This window comes from Bufo gargarizans, chromosome 9 (genome assembly GCF_014858855.1).
Source record: "Bufo gargarizans isolate SCDJY-AF-19 chromosome 9, ASM1485885v1, whole genome shotgun sequence".
Taxonomy (NCBI): domain Eukaryota; kingdom Metazoa; phylum Chordata; class Amphibia; order Anura; family Bufonidae; genus Bufo; species Bufo gargarizans.
The window spans coordinates 175,637,740-175,653,679 of NC_058088.1; the positions used below are offsets into that span (position 1 = coordinate 175,637,740).

Here is a 15,940-nt window from a genome sequence, read left to right on the forward strand (position 1 = left end):
CAGCGCCGTGGCCTTCTCGCTGTTTACCGCAGGCCCAGTGACATCACGACTTGTATCATTGGCCTGGGCGCGGCTAAGCTCTTTTCACTGGAATGGAGCTTAGCCCTGCCCAGGCCAGTTGATACTAGTCGTGACGTCACTGGGCCAGCAGTAAACAGTGAGAAGGCCACGGCGCTGCTGGAGCGCCACTGCCTTCTCAAACAGCTGATCGGCAGAAGATAGATCATCAGCCTTCTCAAACAGCTGATCGGCGGGGGTCCCGGGTGTCGGAGCCCCGCCGATCAGATGCTGATGATCTATCCAGAAGATAGATCATCAGTTTAAACAAACTGCAGAACCCCTTTAAGCCAAATCCATTCAGAGACGCAGTGGTTCCACACCCGCTGTATTACACATTTATGGCAGGTACTAGATTGAGATGGGATACCCCTTCAAGGCTGAGTTGTTATCTACACTGATACATTGTACCAAACCCAGCAGTAGTTTGCAAAGGACATAGGATGGATGGATGGGAATATAAATGCAGAATGTGTCCATGTACTGACCAATAAGCCATCTGACAATAAATCTTTATTAATATCTCTGGGCATGAGCACCAGCACTCACCCCTTTATAATACATTTCCACATCTTGGGATCAATGGTAGTGGAACAGTATGGTAACAGTTTGGTTGCCTGCACTCATGCTCAGCTCAGTCCTCTCTAAAACCTTCTTTTTACACATGAAGTTAAGCTGGGATGGAAGCTTCTTTGGTTTCTTTGACCTCCACATTTTAGTACTCTTCTTCATATTCTTCGTGTTGAGGTCGCAGGATGACGCTGTAGTAGGTTTTAATGCAAGAAAATGCAGTCGGTGGGATTAGACGTCGGTCGATGTAGTTGTTTTCCAGATGCACAGAGACCAGATTGGAGTCTTCAGATATTCTGGTATCACAGATTGAATTGAGAGGTACATACCTATGGAGTGTTAAAAAATAATTATATTTCAGATGAAAATTATATTAGGAAGAAAAGTCGAAAGAGGGTGCATTCCACCCTGACTACTGCCTATAAGGGACCATTTTGGTGTAGAACCCCTGTAAGATACAGATTTAGAGACATAGAAAGTGGAATCTATACAGATGACGCAACTGTTTTGGAGCTCCATGGCCCTCTACGCTGTTTGTATAGAGCACCTTTTTAATATGCAATACTCCATCTGTATAGATGCTGCTTGCCACCCCAGTTTTCAGGCTGCTCTGCAGTATTAAAAAGGTAACTTCCATCATCCAGATGTTTTGGTAGTCACTCCATGTGTACTAAATTCTGTACAGTATTTAACTTCCCTTATGGTAGAGGGTCTCACTTAACACTCTCTGTCAGACCAGCAGTCAGACCGGGGAAGAGTGAGGGGTGGTGACTAAATTAAAGCACTAAACTCCCCGTATGCTATCCCAGTAATGTAAATGGACAGGGCGGCTCACATTATGCTAATCAATGCACTGCTCCTCTGTAGACATTTATCTAGGCCTATCCAGTGGACAACAGAGCTGTCATTCTGACAGTCATTCCAATCCTCCACCTACTATTCTAATGATGATTACCTAGCAGATAAAACCTTCTTGCTGCAGCAGTGATGCAACCTGAAATTATTTTGCACTCCCATTGAGGACGTTTATCATTCTGTACTGACTGCTTCCGATGGACAATAATTTAGACATCAGCATTTAGACCGGGGAAGAGTGAGGGGTGGTGACTTAATTAAAGCACTAAACTCTTCGTATGCTATCCCAGTAATGTGAATGGACAGGGCTGCTCACATTATGCTAATCAATGCACTGCTCCTCTGTGGACATTTATCTAGGCTTATCCTGAGGACAACAGAGCAGTCATTCTAATCCTCCACCTACTATTCTAATAATGACTACCTAGCAGATAAGACCTTGCTGCAAACTGAGATTATTTTGCACTCCCACTGAGGACGTTTATCTCTCTATGTTGACAGCTACCGATGGACAATAATTTGGATTTAATGATAATGGCCTAATACCTAAGAAATTAAAAAGTCTAAAGTTTTAAGAAAAAATGGTTTTCTACCAATGTAATACCCCTTTCTGATGGAAGGGTCCCCTTAACTAAATGCATTGCCTCCTCTTCATGGCATTGCTCCACAGTATTTAGCCCTGGGCTACTATGAGCTTGTTTGTTTTCATGTTTTTTTGATAGGACACAGATCTTGGCATCAGATCCAACTTTATCTACTGGGGGCCATTTGGTGCAATCCAGAAGAATACAACATAAAAAAACCTGTGTACTGGTTAAAATCACTCAGGCAACCTAGAACAAAATATTTAGTAAAGTTGCAAGACGTCACATAAGCAGAAAACTAAAGACATCTGAAGGTGGTTAAACACTGGATTTCCTAAAAATCCTAATATTATGAATGTTTCTCTATTTAAAGGGATGTCCGGGAATACACACTGATGATCTACCCTTAGGATAGGTTTTGACCTGTAGGGGGCCAAACTCTAGAACCCCTACAATCAGTGAAAAGAAGAAGAAATACTCTTCATAACACCACAAGATCTGATGCTGCTTCTCTAGAGCTTCTTCTCAGAGCTTCTTCTAAATGGTATTTGGCAATCTTTGTCTACTAATTATTCCTATTATGACCAATAATAGTTTCATAACCATGTGTTTAGTGCATTGCCCCGGAGGTTGTTGCCTTCTGTATATCATCTTTGACTGCACCCACTTGGCCTCCATAACTAATACAGGCCACAGCTGGACGTGCTGCATCCCTTCTGCCTTTCGACAGAACTCTAAAACCAAAGTGCAGAGAGTTTCTAGCGTCGTATATACACATATGTATAGAAAGCATATGGAGAGACTCAGAACTGAATATATGTGAGATAAAGAGGTCAACATGGAACAGACATTTTTCTGGGCTTTCCATCAGGAATCCCATTGAGGAACACTAGGGTAAGTATCTCCCCAGCCTTCAGTGACTTATAACAGGGAATATATTACTTCAACCATACGGTAGTCCAGTAGAAATGGGCTTTAGGTTTAGTGTACCTCTCGGGATAATTGTTTGATTTCACCCATGGGTCTAGTTTTTACCCCTTTCCACTTCTGCTCAATAGATTGAACTGAGCTCTGATGGACATTCATGACTACAGGATTTTCTCAAATACGTTAGAATTCCTACCTCTCTCATAATTGAGATTGTTGGCTACTTTTCTGTCCAGCTTTTTTCCCCTGGTAGTCTACATGGTGCTATGGAAACTCACAGAGAGACAGGCAAAGTGAAACCACTTCAAAAGGCCACCTCTTTGAGAAGAGCACCCCTTTGTCTAGACCAAATTTTTTTGACAGGTTTTCAGTTCTTTCATATACTCTGCATACTGGTGTCACAATCCACAGGCTTACCCCTCTGGGTGTCCCGCATCTTCTTCCTGTCCGAATGGCTGTGGGTTGTGTGTATGGTCTCCTAAACAACACACCCATGACTCTAACCAAAGCTCCCCAGATATTTTCAAGGACCGTTCCCCATTGCTCCCTTCCTAAGCAAGTAGGTTATTTTGTTTCATAGGTCTGCAATGATAGCTTCTGTTCCTGTTCTGTTTAGTATCCACCTGTCTTGAGTTCTGGACCAGGTTTTTTTTGTCCGCCCCCTGTCCTGCTGCCCATTCCAACTGCTGCCTTATGACTGAACTCTGCTCGACCCGTGCACCTTCTGACTATGAATCCTGTTTGCTGCCTCGGTACCACAATTTGGTGACTTCTGCCTTTCTATGCACCAGCCATTGGTAAATGACACTACTTCAGTAGGATGGAAATTTCCTGTTGGGAAGTCCATACCCACTTGTGGGAGTTAAGGGTGAGAAGCTCCAAATGCTTTAGACTCTGCTCCCTGGTTTAGCCCTGAACGATACAGTGGTTCCACCTCTCCCATTGGCCACATTACAATAGGCTATGGAAAAACGAACCTTCTAGAATACCATTTTTATGCAGTTTGGGTGGTCATTTATGTTCCAACCATCAGTTCTATGATGACAACTTAATTATGATTTGTTACAATGAGAAGCATGTGACCTACAAAAATATTGAAGAAACCATATCTCACCTTATTTTATTAAAGCTGAGGCGGAGAACCTGCAAGGACTTCAAATTCAGGATGCCACGTGGAATGCTCTGAAAGATTGTTGTTATCCAGCAAGAGTTCATTCAGAGATTTGTAGAGGCCAAAAAATGATACTGGCATGAACACCATCATCTCTTAAATGATTGTGTGACAGATGCAGAAATTCCAGCCCAGGTTTCATATGAGCAAATACATAGCCGGGAATAAGCTCAATCTGGTTGTGATGTAGGATCAGTTGCTTTACTCCTCGGGGCAAAAACGATGGCACATGTACCAAACGATTATGAGACAAATCAAGAGATTCCACATTCCTGGGCAGACAAAAATGGATATTTACATTGATGTTAGGCTACTAAGTCAAATGGGGCCCCTTATGACCCAGTTGTAGACACCACTTCTTTATGTGGATCAGATGACCTTTGATAGATATTCAATTCCTTGATGCATAATGGTCATCATTAGAGATGAGCGAATTTCTTGAAAATTTGATTCGGCTGATTCGCCGAATTTCCCAAAAGAATTCGCTTCGTGACTTATTACTTAGTTTTTTTTGTAAGTAGCTGGTGCAATGACAGGGAGCTGCGATAGCACCGCTCCATCATTGTACCACTGAGATGCCACGTTCATACATGATTGCGGCATCTGAGTGTAAAATTAATAATAAAAATTTAAATCAAACTTACCGCCTCCATTTGTTCGCGATGAGCAGGCCTCCGCCATCTTGCTTGAAGATCTCGACTGAAATCCTGTACGGCTTGAGATTACGTCATCGCGCCGGCTGGCGGCCCGTCGCGAACAAATGGAGGCGGTAAGTTTGAATTGTTTTGTTTTTTATACTATTTCAGGTTAAATCGATTGGCTGACACAAAGCACAAGGAAATTCGGCTTCTAGGTGAATCAAATTTATCCTGAAATTCAGGATCGAATTCCACAAGATTTCGGCCGAGATGTTCAAGCAAGATGGAGGCTGGCGGCCTGTCGCGAACAAATGGAAGCGGTAAGTTAGAATTTTTTTGTTTTTTATACTATTTCAGGTTAAATCGATTCGCTGACACAATGCACGAGGAAATTCGACTTCTAGGCGAATAGAATTTATCCTGAAATTCGTATCGAATTCCAATTCGTGGGATTCGATTTGCTCATCTCTAGTCATCATCTTGGAGATGACCAACCTGCTAGAAGATCACTTTTCAATGCAGTTTTGGCAGTTTTCACTGCATATTCCAGCATTGAAAGTGTGAGCTTTTGCATAAAACTTTGAGGCTGAAGCTAGCTAAAGGCTACATCATCTTGGTCATACATTTCACTTCTTCTCTAGTAACGTCTTCCGTGGTGGAGGAACCTGATTACTTCCTATGGTGTCATACCCCCAACAGCTAGGTCATAAATATCTGATCAGCGAAGTGCGAATCCCCCAGTACCGCCAATCAGCTATTCGAAGAGGCTACGGCGCTCTGGTGAGTGCTGCATCCTCTTCCTAGACCAGTGACATCAAATTCATTGGTCCCATGACAGCTCAGTCCCATGGAAGTGACTGGACCTGGGCAAAAAAAATTGATTGGTGGCGTGGCCTGGTGTCGGATCCCCACCGATCTGATATTGATGACCCATCCTGAGGAAATCCTTAAAACATGACCTATTGGAGGAACTTAATAAAAACATTAGGGTGACAGTACTTTTTTATAAAATGAAAGGCCATAATAGGTCGAAAAGAAATTGAAGGAACCCATAATTCTTCATGGCAAAATCCATAATGACTACAGGCAATCTCAATTGTTGGCAATAAAAAAATGCAGAATGACCAGTACCATTGGGCCAAGCATGGTAAAGGAGCCCAGGGTTTACATGATGTGAAAAATATGGCAATTATTCATGTTTAAACCAATGCCCGTAATTTATTTTAAAAAAAACTAAATACTTACATGAGATGAATCCAAGCTCGAGGGGCGATGCGGTCCTCCTGAAGCCTGTTGTTACTCAGGACAATAACACTCAGGTTGAGGGTTTTGTTGAGTAACCCTTCCGGTACGACTTCAATGCGGTTATTGTCTAAATGCAGTTCCTGCGCCAGACAAAACGGTAAATCTGAATATTTGATCTGTGAACAGACATCTGTCACGTATTAGCAGGCCTGTGATTTCTGGGAGCTGCTGCTAGGATTCAATAGCTACATCTCTTTTGATTAAAGTCAGACATGGAGAAGACGTACAAATGAGATACACAACTCCACTTAGGATCAGCCTTGTGCGGATGGAAGCGATGCAGCTGGGTGGTTCCACCGTACGTTTAGAATAAGGATCTGTAGATACATTGCCAAGGCTGATGATGACCCTTATTTCCCACTTAAGACCTTTATTCTATCACCACCCACATGCAGGAAAAGACCACCTGCACCAACAATAGTTGAGTATGAAGGTCAGTGTATACAAAAAGAGGCAGAGGCAGAATTCATTTAAATCTGGCCCCCAAACAACGACATACACAGTTATCATAGGGCCCCATCACAATACTTAAAGGGAATTTGTCACCTGGTTTTATCATTTTAAGCTGTCACCATGTAGTTCCCCAGCCCGCCTTCATTTTAAGCCCAAGCACGCCTCCTGATCCAGAAATATCCTCCCACAGCCGAGGCAAACGGTGCCGCCCCCTCCGCTACGTCATCTTTAACCTTCCAGATACACCCCGTTTTTCTTCATGTCTGCCGCCGGAAATCTGGCGTGGGCGCAGTGCCGCCGACTGCCTGCGCCTGCGCGATCATAAAGCTCCTGAGGGCAACAGCCTTAAAATTGTCACTGGGAATGTGCCGAGCCCAGTGACGTAATCTGAGTGCTGTTGCCTCAGGAGCTTTATGATTGCGCAGGCGCAAGCAGTCGGCGGCACTACGCCTGTGCCAGATTTCTGGCGGCAGACATGAAGAATAACGGGGCGGATCTGGAAGGTTAAAGATGACGTAGCGGAGGGGGCGGCGCCGTTTGCCTCGGCTGTGGGAGGATATTTCTGGATCAGGAGGTGTGCTTGGGCTTCAAATTAAGGTGGGCTGGGCACTGCGGGGGGGGGGGGGGTGTTAATGGGCTCCAGAGATGAAAAAAAAAACACCTTGGAGCTTTATTTGCATAACAGAAAAAGAGCTTCTTTATCAAAATGACAACACGAAATGAAAAAAGAAGACCACTACAGGAAATAAGGTAGTTTATTGAACATGCCAATGGTGACAGCTTAAAATGATAAAACCAGGTGACAGATTCCCTTTAAGGCCCCCAGTGAGTTTTCTGACAAATGTACTAAATTTTTAACTTGTAGAGACTTATTTTAAATGGAAAAAGTCACACTTTGCTCACTCGGAGCGGGTACTTTATTAATGACGCTCATTCCGAACACCATATTTCTCAATGTACTTATACTAGACACCTTGCATAACTACATTGATACAATTCACTGCTCCTCACACAATATAATATAAAAGTGTCTCTCTGCAGCCACCACTAGAGGGAGCTTAATTCATAGGACTTTATACAGTTACAATTGAACTTGATGGAAGCTGTAAAATCTGCAGTAAAAGGCAGATGTTTTAACTCCCAATGGGCCACACAGCAGTGACGTGGACTGCCTTCATGGTAAGTATGCCACTGACTATGTACCACAGAGGTAACCAATGGGACACCTACAGACAAGGATCCTGATTTCCATATCTCTTATTTTAAAGGGGTTATACCACGAAATGTATATATCCGCAGGATAAGTGATAAATATCATATTAGAGGGGCCTGACCACTGAGACCCACAGTGGTTCCTAGAGCAAGTTAGTTTGCATGTAGGCCCAACGCTCCATCTTCTTCTATGGGACTGATGGAGCATAGTTTATGGAAGTGAATGGAGGACTTCCACTCCGTTTAACATTTGGAAATGTATTATCTACCTTGTGGATGGGTGGTAAATACTTTTTGTGGGAAACCCCTTTAATGGGTGATGTGAATCTGTGCAACAATGCTTTCTCAACATAATATACGACCCAAGGACCAGGGAAGTATTGGGGTAAACAAGCAACAAGATGGATACAACCATGTACCTATGTAATCTACAATTACCCGACCCCATATTTGCCCTCCCCATTTAGGCACATATGCTAGCAAGTTATTCAATATAACGCAGGGGCGTAGCTAAAGGCTCGGGCCCTGGTGCAAGAGTTCAGCTTCGGCCCCCCTTGCCTTAGTGCTTTGTGGCCAGGGGCAGGGAAGTAGATAGCCTTCATGCTGCCTGGGGCAAAAATTGAAACGGCACCCCCCCCCCCCCCTCCTCTCATGCACAATTCTTGACCTACGCCCTTCCCTCCAACCAGATATGTAACTCATGCACTCATATGTAAGCCTGCACTTTCTATAATACCGGTGTCTTTTTATGTGATACAAAGGTCTTTGGGCCCGGTAGCGACTACTACCTCTGCACCCCCTATAGCTACGCCTCTGAACATACGTGTAATTTTTGTTTGTGAATACTATAACAATTCGGACTGCAATGTTGGCTTCTGGTGAGACATCACGGGAGATGCGGACTCTGCTATTTTGACTCAAAAAGGATGCTTGTTTTCCTACGGTCCAAAGAAAACAGTAGTTCTCTTTCCCCTGTGAAAAAAATAACCCTTTGCTCAGATTTTTGGAAGTAGAACACAATTCTTGTGGTTTGTAGACTCCGGAGTGACTGTTTGCCTTTATGCACACTCATGCACTGTATGTCCACACATAGCTACAGGAAAAGACTTGCCAGTTGGCATAAAAGATAATTACCAACCAGGATCATGTGTTGGTTACTTTGGCCAGGACTGAAGACCCAGTGTTGACCACAAAAAATATCACTGTATAAAGAATTCAGGCTGCTGGAGAACTATGTAGATTGTAGGGCTGTAAATCTCCAGGAACCATGTTTTGGAGATCCATAAACAGATGGTATAGACCAGTGATGGCTAACCTTGGCACTCCAGCTGTGGTGAAACTACGACTCCCAGCATGCTCCATTTATTTCTATAGAGTTCTGAGAGCAGCCAAGCAAGGAGGGCATCTTGGGAGTTGTAGTTTTACCACAGCTGGAGTGCCAAGGTTAACCATCACTGGTATAGACAATGTCTTTTTGAATTGTTGCAGGCTCTATTGATTTTGATTATATTACCATTCCCTACTGCCAGGGCCAGATTAAGTGCATGATAGGCCCGGGGCTGTCTACCCAACTTGGACCCCTCCCTCTATTTTAGTTTAGGTTTTTTTTTTGTATGAAGAGGCTGCGGTGCTTCATGAGTGCCACAGTCTCTTCCTAGGCCATATGACATCTTCAGACAAATAAAATACCCCAAATTGGGTCCTAAACTGAAAAATTTGGTTGCCAAATTTAAAATACATATAATTATGTATGGAGGAGAATACAGCACCACATACCTCTTACATCCAGGGACATCTCCTGTCATGTAGACCTTCTCTTTCCTCTTCTCCTCCATTTGACCCAGACCACTATGGCAAATTCTTTCAGCCACATCTCGTCTCTACAGTTTGTAACACAGACACGTTAGATTTCTAAATTTTTCCATCAACCCTCTCATCCTGGTGTCCCCACAATGTCATCCTGCTGCCACCCCCAATACTGTGCCCGTTTTGCTCCCCAATGTCCAAGGTACTATACTGCTGAAAAAATTGTGACCCCAGTAGACATAATTAGAGTCATTTATCAAACTGGTGTAAAGTAGAACTGGATTTCCAAAAGAGCTGTCAAATATGAAAGGTGGAATCTGATTGGCTGCTATGGACAACTAAGCCAGTTCTGCTTTACAGCAGTTTGATCAATTACCCTAAATGTTCCTATAGTGTCTACAGCAGCTATAATGTCCCCTAGAGACCCCCAGTAATAATACCACCCTCTATTGTGCTCCAGGCAATAATCCCTGTATAATGTCCCCAAAAATAATAGAATTGACCCTACAGTGCCTCCCCAATAGCAACACCCCCATATAGTAATTTCCACCACACTGCCCCATATAGTAATCCCCCATAGGTATTTGCCCCCACACAGTAATTTCCCCCAAACTGCCCCATATAGTAGTTTGCCCCCACACAGTAATTTCCTCTACATAGTAATTTGCCCCACACTGCCACCACATAGTAATTTCCACCACACTGCCCCCACATAGTAATTTCCCCCACATAGCAATTTCCCCACACTGTCCCCACATAGCAATTACCACACACTGTCCCCACATAGAAATTACCCCACACTGTCCCCACATAGCAATTACCCCACACTGTCCCCACATAGAAATTACCCCACACTGTCCCCACATAGCAATTACCCCACACTGTCCCCACATAGAAATTACCCCACACTGTCCCCACATAGAAATTACCCCACACTGTCCCCACATAGCAATTACCCCACACTGTCCCCACATAGCAATTACCCCACACTGTCCCCACATAGAAATTACCCCACACTGTCCCCACATAGCAATTACCCCACACTGTCCCCACATAGAAATTACCCCACACTGTCCCCACCTAGCAATTACCCCACACTGTCCCCACACAATAGTTTCCCCCACACTGCCCCAACATAGTAATTTGCCCCCACACTGCCCCATATAGTAATTTGCCCCCACATAGTAGTCCCTCCCATAATAATTTGTCCCCACATAGTAATTTGCCCCCACATAGTAGTCCCTCCCATAATAATTTGTCCCCACAGCCCCCACATTCTCCCCCCATGTACTCGATGTCTCTTAATATGTCCTACTGTTTATCCCCCACCCCCCACATGTCTCCCAAAGTAGGCACATGAAATAAAAAAATAAAAAAATGAAAAGCGAAATACTCACCTATGTCCAGGGCCAGGCGCTTGCTCGCAGAGGAAGGCGGGATGAGGCAGTGCTGCGTCCCGGCACAGGCGTGCAATGACGTCATCACGCATGCCTGCGCCGGGATTTCAGTACCTGAAGCCTATGGCGGTGATCGGCGACGGGACAGGGAGCTATGCGCTCCCATGCCCCGCCGCAGTATGTGGGCGTTTGGGTCGGCGTTGGGTCCCCCAGCGGTGCTGGGCCCAGGGCTGCCGACCCGAACGTCCCTATTGTAATCCGCCACTGCCTACTGCTAAGTGTCACAAACCAGCGGGTGTGATTCTGTATGGGACTGAGGTATCGTTATAGCCATCCCTCGTCCTCATACTGTAAAAGAGATCTGACATATGTGACACTGAGCAAGCAATTGACTTGTCGGGAAGGAACGCTTTCTTCCTGACAGTCGGCCGCTCCATCTGCCGGGTTAAACCCACCTTAAGGGTCCATTCACATGTCCGCAAAATTTTGCGGAACAGGTGCGGACCCATTCATTTTCAATGGGGCCGGAATGTGCTGACCGCATCTGCATTTGCGGATCCGCACTTCCGTTCCGTCAAAAAATAGAACATGTCCCATTCTTGTCCGCAATTGCGGACAAGAAAAGGCATTTTCTATGAGAGTGCCGGCGATGTGCGGTCCGCAAAACACATACGAATGTGTGAATGGACCCTAAGTGTGATTTATCAGCTCCCTAAAAGAAAACAAACATAGATGGAAGTGAGGTCACTGCATAGAGTACTGGCAAAATGGAGACACCCTACTGCTTGTGAGAGAAATGCATCTAGCTGTGCAGCTAAACCAGGGAATAGTATGGCAGAAAGAGACTTTAGGGAAGCCCAAACATAAGTGTTTCTTCACAGTTATGACTGTACAAAGAAGCACAGCCATTATGCAAACTTTTTTTTTGAAAACTCAGGTATGCTTTAAGGCTTGAAAAAATAGCACCATTTAAGTTTAAAATATAACAACGGTGGACAATCCCACCATCAAAATTACTGTCACTCTCTGCAGAGATTTGATGGGATAATCATCCTTTGCTTAGTACAGAGTAAGAAATCATATGTAAGACGTATATGGAGGATAAAGACAGTGTGTGAGTCACGGAGCGAGAGCCTACACAGAGCCATTATTTTACTGGAAGCCATAATGATTATGTTTATTACCAGCCTGTGAGTGACATTCCCCACATTTATCCAGACTAGAAATATGTACTTGGTATAGGTATCATTTAGAAAAAAGGTCATGTCATTTAAGACGGTGTGGGCGGCAGACACGAGGGCCTCGGCTTTTAAATGTAGGGTCTGATCTGCAATGTAAAAAGGAGCTGGTGTCGAGAAATGGGCACAAGGTGGGAGATAACCAGCATGAACATTATGCAACCCTTTCTGCCTCGGGGGGCATTAAGAGGCAATACTTTTGTGAGGGAGAACTAAGGGAGGCATTCTCACTGTGAGAGGGGCATTAATGGGATATAACTACTGACTGGACATTCTTGCTATGAGTGGGCACCGACGGGGCATAATTACTGTGTGGGAACACTAAGGATTGATTCTAGTGTGTGGGCATTCTACTGTGTTGTGCCACTAAAGGGGCATTTTTACTGTGAGAGGGGTACTAAGGAGGCATAACTACTGTGAAGGGGGCATTCTTACTGTGAGGGGTACTAAGGGAGCATTCTTACTTTGATGGTGACTGTAAGGGGGCATAACTACTGTGTGGGGACACTAAGGGTTCATTCTACTGTGTTTGGACATTCTACTGTGTTGTGCACTAAAGGGGCATTTTTACTGTGAGAGGGGTACTAAGGAGGCATAACTACTGTGAGGGGGCATTCTTACTGTGAGGGGGACTAAGGGGGCATTCTTACTGTGATGGTGACATAAGGGGGCATAACTACTGTGTGGGGACACTAAGGGTTCATTCTACTATGTTTGGGCATGCTACTGTGTTGGGGCACTAAAGTGAAATTCTTACTGCAAGAGGGGCAATGAGGGGGCATAACTACTTTGAGGGGAACATAACTACTGTGAGGGGGCACTAAGGGAGAATAACTACTGTCAGGGGACTTCCTTACCATGAGTAGGCATTAAGGGGACATAACTACTTTTGGGGGCACTAAGGGTACATTTTATAGCTTTCTGCTGTGTTGTGGCACCAGAGGGGCATTCTTACTGTAGGGGAAGCCTAAAGGGGCATTCATACTGTGTTGTGGCACATAGAGGATATTTTTACTATGAGAGGGCACTTTACACGGGCCAAGAATCGCATAGATCATCGTTAATGACCGTTCATGCTTGTTAGCAATGATCGAGCGGTGTAAATGTTCTACCAATTACCCGATGAAGGGGCGAAACGTTGGATGAACTAAAATCCTCGTTTCCCGACAGCAGATCGTGTTATGCTGCCGGGAAACAATGAGTCTGTGTAGGGAACAGAGATGGTATTAGTGAACTACTCCTCCCCATACTCTGGAGGAGCTGGCTGCATGTAAATACAACATTCTCCTCCACCAGCGAGCAACAGATTGTCGGGAAGTAACACTTCCTTCCCGACAATCTGCTGTAATATCATCCCATGTAAAGGGACGTGTAAAGGGGGAATTCTAAGGGTCCCTTTACATGGGACGATATCACAGCAGATTGTCGGGTAAGGAAGCGTTCCTTCCTGACAATCTGCTGCTCGCTGGTGGAGGAGACCTCTGTATTAGTGCCATCGCTCTTACCTACAACGAATCGTTGTTTCCCAGCAGCAGGCCATGTTTACAACACGATCTACTGTTGGGAAACGAGAATTTTCACACCAACAATCCAATTACCGGATGAACGAGCGCAACGCTTGGCAGTATGTTGACACTGCCAGATCATCGATAAAGAGTGGTACTATGAACGCTCGATAGCGATGATCTATGCGATTTTCGGCCCGTGTAAAGGGGCCTTTACTGTTAGGGGGATAAAACTACTGTAAGGTGGCACCACGGGGGTATCTTTACTCTGAGGGTGCACAAAAGAGACATAATCATTTTGTGGGAACACTTTATTACAGTATGCCTTCAATGTCAAACAAAGAGGACACTGTCAAAGTGTGTGAGGCACAAAGTGGCACTATTACTGAGTAAAGGCACAAAGGAGGCTAAGCAGGATTGGGCATGTACTGTATGGATGAAAATTAGACTAAAGGTGTAATTTAACATAATAAATTTGCCATGATGTGCTGCACAAGCCGTAAACTTTACCCCTCATTGCTTTCTTTGAAGGTTGGGAGGCATGCATCAGCTCGATATGCCCTAATAGTGTATTTGATAAGGAAATGGACATTTAAATACCTTTTTAAATTTGGTAAATCTTTCGATTTCCAATCTGTACTCTATAGGGGGAAGACGAGGAAGTAGAAGCACCTGGGCCCACATGCCTGAGGAAAGGCCGCATAAGAAGACATCAGTTTGATATGCGCCGGACCTATTAAAATTTTTAACAGGGGCTGAGGAGCTTTAAGTTATACCTCTGGGACTATGTAGTGGGGTGACATATCCTGTGGCCAATTTGTGATTGGCCCTATGGTCACATTACTAAAAGAGAAGAAGACCTCTCTGAATGTATCATCTGTCTGGATAAATTCACGGCTCTAATACTCGAATGAGCAAAACCTATTTTCACACCCCTGTCATTTGACTTTCTGGAAGCTTTTAATTCAACAATAAATGTTCCAAGTCAGACTGAACTACTCTTTAGAAAATTCAATGGTATGATGCTAGGGAAACGAAAAAGTGAGGGCCAAAGAAGGAAATAGCCACGTAATTTAGCCCATTCTGGCTAGATCCCTCGACAAATATTGAGCAGCCAGGTGGAGCGTTTGCGCAGACTGAGGTTGGGGAGAGCAATGAGAAGACAACGTGCACTTTCCATACTATATGGCTTCAAAGTCTCTATACAAACACTAAATGTGAAAGAGCCCCCTGTACCAAAGCTAGGAAACCAAGGAAATCTGGAAACCAAAGAAAAACTGCAAGTGTTCAGTCCAGCAGCTGCAAAGCCGCAAAAGATAGAAAGTTCGAGGAAGATTTACTACACTGTCTGTGCAGTAAACTTCTAGTAGTCTTGAATTTGATAATCCAGAATGTCTGATGATCTGATATATTTCAGATCCATTAATATTGGATTAAAGGAATGTCCTATAAAGAGTGCAATTTTTTACAGAAATTAGGTCCTACTGTGCCTTTCACTTAAAATACAGGTGAAAAGAACTGTGCCATATTCCACTGAAAGCCATATTACCAAGGCACTCAAGCATGGGGGAAACAGCTCACTACAGACATACATTGGCACCATATGGATAAACATGAAGTTGTACATGTGCCTCTAGGTGCATTACCATACAAACTCTGGTGGACTTCAAGGATGACAACTAAAGACGTGTTGTATGGTAAAATTGATACAGTTTCCACTAAAATCCTCCTGGTATTTACCCCTGCACACCTACGCTTAAGGGTCTTTTATTGCCAAAGCACATATACTCCATGGTATCTATCACCACACACCTAGACTAAATGTCTTTCATTGCCAAGGCACTGATACCTCATGGTAGTTATTCCTACACATCTAGGATAAAGGTCTTTCATTGCAAAGGCACTAATACCCCATGGTAGTTAACCCTAAACAAGCAGATTAAAGTCTTTCATTGCCAAGGCACTGATACCCCATGGTAATTATTCGTACTTCTAGGGTAAAGGTCTTTCATTGCTAAGGCACTAATACCCCACAGTAGTTAACCCTAAACAAGCAGATTAAAGTCTTTCATTGCCAAGGCACTGATACCTCATGGTAATTATTCCTACTTCTAGGGTAAAGGTCTTTCATTGCTAAGGCACCAATACCCCACAGTAGTTAACCCTAAACAAGCAGATTAAAGGTCTTTCATTGTTAAGGCACTGATAACCCGATGGTAGTT

The 15,940-nt window shown here is 44.1% G+C and overlaps 1 protein-coding gene across 1 annotated transcript in view; it reads right to left on the reverse strand.

Moving 5' to 3' along the window:
- Positions 1–588: 588 nt before the first annotated feature.
- The window catches only part of LOC122919451 (extracellular matrix protein 2-like), a 52,357-nt gene continuing 37,005 nt past the window's right edge, over positions 589–15,940 (reverse strand). The window contains 5 exon segments of the mRNA XM_044268494.1: positions 589–956; positions 4,108–4,178; positions 4,180–4,242; positions 4,244–4,436; positions 6,048–6,187. Coding sequence (XP_044124429.1) covers positions 773–956; positions 4,108–4,178; positions 4,180–4,242; positions 4,244–4,436; positions 6,048–6,187 — 651 coding nt within the window. The 3' untranslated portion in view covers positions 589–772.